Below are 4,675 nucleotides of genomic sequence, written 5' to 3' on the forward strand. Positions count from 1 at the left end.
GTGTTTTAATGTGATCATTTGCAAGAGCAGCCATGTTGAAGGACTTAAAATTCCTCTATAAAGTAAGAATAATATGATACATTCTATTCTACATGTATTGTATGCTTATGGTAACTAGTGGAATTTCAATGGATGCTATCAAACCTCTAAAAGAATTGCCAAAATGCTTTTAAAAATTTGTTCATGTATCTCTCTTATTTAAATAAAGTTGTAAGAAAATAAGAATAATATAATGCTAAAAGTCTAAAACAAAAATAGAATACAACCACGCTAAAATTTTGCTTTCTTAATAAAGAAATTCAAAGTTATAATCAGAATCAAGATATCTACAAATGCTAAGTTTAACTGACACATATGACAGCAATCATACAAAATTCTAGCAAGAAAAAAAGGAAGTCTCAGGTCATTCCAGGAAGGCATTATAATAAAAATGGATATAAAATCAATAAAGGAAACACAAATAGAGGGAATCATTGAGTTGGAAAGCAGGTAAAAGAGCAGAAACTAAAGATCCAAGTATCACCAACACAATAAATAGATGGAAGAGATAATTCTGGTATAAAAGATGCTCAGTCTGATGATTGGCTGTATCTGTATTAGTAGGGTGTAGACAGAGCCCCAAAGGGACAGCAATAGTGTGTGAGTTTGGTGTCTGCAGGTGAGATGGATCTCTAGGTAGGGCAATCTCTGGATGGCTTTTCCTTCAGTCTCTGCAACACTCTTTGTCCCTGCATTTTCTTTAGATGAGAACAAAAGTACACATGGAGGGACTCAGGGCTCCAGTTGCATATGTAGCAGAGAATTGCCTTATGTAGCATCAATGGGAGAAGAACCCCTTGGTCGTGTCGAGGTTCAGTACCTCAGTGTAGGTGGATGCTAGGACAGTGAGGCAAGAGTGGGTGAAGGGCACCCTTATAGAGGCAGTGGTGGGGACTGGGATGGGGGATTTGTGGAGGGGAAACTGTGAAGGCAGACAGCATTTGAAATATAAATAAAGTAAGCAATAAAAAAGGGAATGCCTGTAAACATACAAGAAGCTTAAAGAACACCACATGTATTAAACACAAAAAAGAAAATCCTCCCACCACATAATAGTAAAAACACTAAATGTACAGAACAAAAAGAGAATATTAAAAGCCTCAAAGAAAAAGGCAAAAAACATAAAAGCAGACCTATTGTAATTATACCAGAATTCTTAATAAAGACTTTAAAAGACAGAAGACACTAGGCAGATGTATTACTGTCACCAAGAGACCACAAGTGCCAGCTCAGACTACTGTACCCAGCAAAACTTTCTATCATCATTGATGAAGAAAACCAGACCTTCCATTACAAAGCAAAATTTAAACAGTGTCTTTCCACAAATCCAACCCTATAGAGGATACTAGAAAGAAAACTCCAACACAAGGAGAATAACGCAAACCAAGAAAACAAAGCTTATAAATAATTTCACACCAGAAAAATCCAAAGAATGGAAATACACAACACACATACACAATAAAACCATCAATATCAAAATAACAGAAATTAATAATCATTGACCATTAGTATCTCTCAACATCAATGGATTTTCAAGTCCCCAATTTAAAAAACACAAACAGACTGGATGGGAGAATAGGAACTATATGTTTGCTGCATATAAAAACAAGCCTTGGTGACAAAGATAACCAAGAGCAAATGACTCCAAAAAAGATCTTCCAAGCAAATGGACACAAGAAAACTGGAGTAGCCATTTTAATATCTAATAAACGTTCAAGAAATTTTTTTTTTAGTTAGAAACATTTTATTTAAATGTGTCAAATAAAAACCCACATTTTCAGACCAAAAGATGTTAATACATTCAACAAAAACAATATTTACTGCTGTGAACTTTACAGAGTAATAATCCAGATCCATTTTGATTAGATGGTTGATGATCCTTCCTAGGTTACACTTTACAGACATAACAAATCCCTTATAATAATGTAAACAAAATAACTTTTCCCTAACGGGTAAACTTGAGAACTTCAGTCCATTCTTTCTGGACTTGCACTTCTGTGTGGACTTCCTGATGGGGAACGACTTCTTTTAGGAGATGGAGATCTGGATTTTGATCGGCTGCTTCTTGGTCGTGAAATAGACCTGGATCTTGATCTTGACCTTGAGCGGGATTGGAAATACCTCGATCCTATTATAGAACCAGACCTAGATCTTCTGAGTGAAGCTGATCTTGATCTACGAAGAGACACAGACCTTGATCGCCGAGGAGATGCTGATCTTGACCTCCTTCCACGGCTCCTGCTGCGTGAGCGAGAGTATCTCCTTCCCCTGGATCGGGAATGTGATCTAGATCGTGACCTGCTTCTTCTTCGTCGGCTATAGCGATGACAGTCATAAGCATAATGTCCCTTTTCACCACACTCATAACATCTATCATTAGGATCAAAGGGACGACGGTCAGGTGGCCTATCAAAACGAGATCTCTGAGGCATGCCTGTTGATAATTCAACCCTCACTCGAGAACCACAAATCACTTTCCCATCCAATCCTCGAACAGCATCCTCTGCATCTCTAGGGTCTTCAATTTCCACAAAGGCAAATCCTGGAGGATTTCTGGCAATCCATACAGTTCTTAAGGGCCCATAGTAACTGAATGCCCTTTCTAATTCTCCTTTACCAGCACCAGTTCCCAGATTGCCAACATACACCTTGGTTTCTCCTCCGTACCGCCCGTAACGTGACATGATGGCCGGCCGGCGTACTCGGCTTTAGCTTGCAAGGCTCACAGCGCGAGTAGCACGGAAACGGCTGAAAACACTCCTCTGCCAGAGATCCCGGCGGCACTACTTTTTTTTTTTTTTTTTTAAAGATTTATTTATTTTATGTATAGCCATACACTGTCACTCTCTTCAGACACACCAGAAGAGGGCATCAGATCCCATCACAGATAGTTGTGAGCCATCATGTGCTTGCTGGGAATTAAACTCAGGACCTCCGGAAGAGCATTTTGTGATCTTAACCACTAAGCCATCTCTCCAGCCCCAAGAAAAATTAACCAAAGATATAGGAAAGGTTATTTCATATTCCTCAAAGGAAAAAATCTACCAAAATGACATCTCAATTCTTAATATCTATACCTCAAATGCAAGTGCATTGAAAAATTACACATCAAATCCAACACATTAATAATAGTGGGATACTTCAACACCCCACTCTAATCAATTGTCATGTCACTGAGACAGTAAATAAACACAGGAATAATGAAACTCAGACCTAATGAAATCAAATGGATCTAATAGATACCTACAGAATTTTTCACCAAAACAAAAAAGGTTATGTTTTCTTCTCAGAACTTTCTCCAAAATTGAACACATAATTGTTCACAAAACAAACCTTAACAAATGCAAGAAAATTGAAATTAACCCCTTTTATCTTATGAAATGACCAAAGATTGAAGATGAACTTTAACAACAACAGAAACAAGAAAAGTCTACAAAGTCATGGAAACTGAATATTTATGAAGTGACAACTGAGTCTGGAAAGAAATAAAAAATTAAAGAATTTTTAGAATTAATGAACATGAAGGCACAACATCTTCAAATGTATGGAATGTCATGAAAGCAGTGCGAAGAGTAACATTTCATAGAACTAAGTGCCTTCATAAAAAATTGGAGAGATCTCATACTAACAACGTAATGGCATACCTAAAAGCTCTAAAACAAAAAGAAGCAAATACACCCAAGAAAAGTAGAAAACACACACAAAAAAAATCAATCTTAGCACTGAACTCATTAAATTAGAAACAAAGAGAACAGTACATTGAATTCACAAAACCAAGAACTGGTTCATTGAGAAAATCAACAAATAAGACAAATCTTTAGCCAAACTAACTAAAGGAAAGACACATTAATTTAGTCAAATTAACTAAATCAGAAATGAAAAGGGGAACATAACAATGGACACAGGAAATTCTAAAAACCATTAGGTCTTACTTCAAAAGTTTGTGCTCCACAAAATTGGAAAATCTAAACAAAATGGAGAATTTTTTGATAGATTCCACTTATCACAGTTAAATTAATATTAGGTAAACATCTTAAATAGTCCTCTAACCCATACGGAAATAGAAGCAGCCATTTAAAAATCTCCCAAACATAAGTCCAGGGCCAGATGCTTTAAGTACAAAATTCTATCAGACTATCAAGAAAAACCTAATAACAATACTCCTCAAAATAATCTACTAATACAAACAGAAAGAACATTGTCAATCTCATTCTATGAGGCCATAGTTACCCCATTAAATAAACCTTACAATGATTCAACAAAGAAAAAGATTCAATAAAGAAAAATTCTAGACCAGTTTTCTGTATGAACACTGATGCGAAAATATTCAGTAAAATACTCACAAACCAATTTCAAGAACACGTCAAAAACATTATCTGCCATGATTAAGCAGGCTTCATCCCAGAGATGGAGGGATGTTTCAGTATTTAAAAATCCTTCAATATAATCTACCATGCAAACAAAAGAAAAGAAAAAAGCACATAATCATTTTATTATATGCTGAAAAATGCTTTGACAAATTTCAGCAAACCTTCATGTTAAAAGTCTTGGAGAGATCATGGATATAAGGTGAATATATAAATATAAATATAAATATATATATATACACATACAAATACACATACATAAACATATA

At 35.6% G+C, this 4,675-nt stretch overlaps 1 protein-coding gene across 1 annotated transcript; it reads right to left on the minus strand.

Annotated features, from left to right (window-relative positions):
* Window positions 1-1,815: 1,815 nt before the first annotated feature.
* On the minus strand, window positions 1,816-2,723 carry LOC308416800 (serine/arginine-rich splicing factor 7-like; the record flags this gene model as incomplete). The annotated part of the gene is made up of 1 exon (XM_080911887.1): window positions 1,816-2,723. One exon carries the CDS (start codon window positions 2,721-2,723, stop codon window positions 2,007-2,009), a length of 717 nt encoding a protein of 238 aa, XP_080768013.1. The 3' UTR covers window positions 1,816-2,006.
* Between the last annotated feature and the right edge of the window lie 1,952 nt (window positions 2,724-4,675).

Source organism: Micromys minutus, assembly GCF_963924665.1.
Source record: "Micromys minutus genome assembly, chromosome: 2".
Taxonomy (NCBI): Eukaryota; Metazoa; Chordata; class Mammalia; order Rodentia; family Muridae; genus Micromys; species Micromys minutus.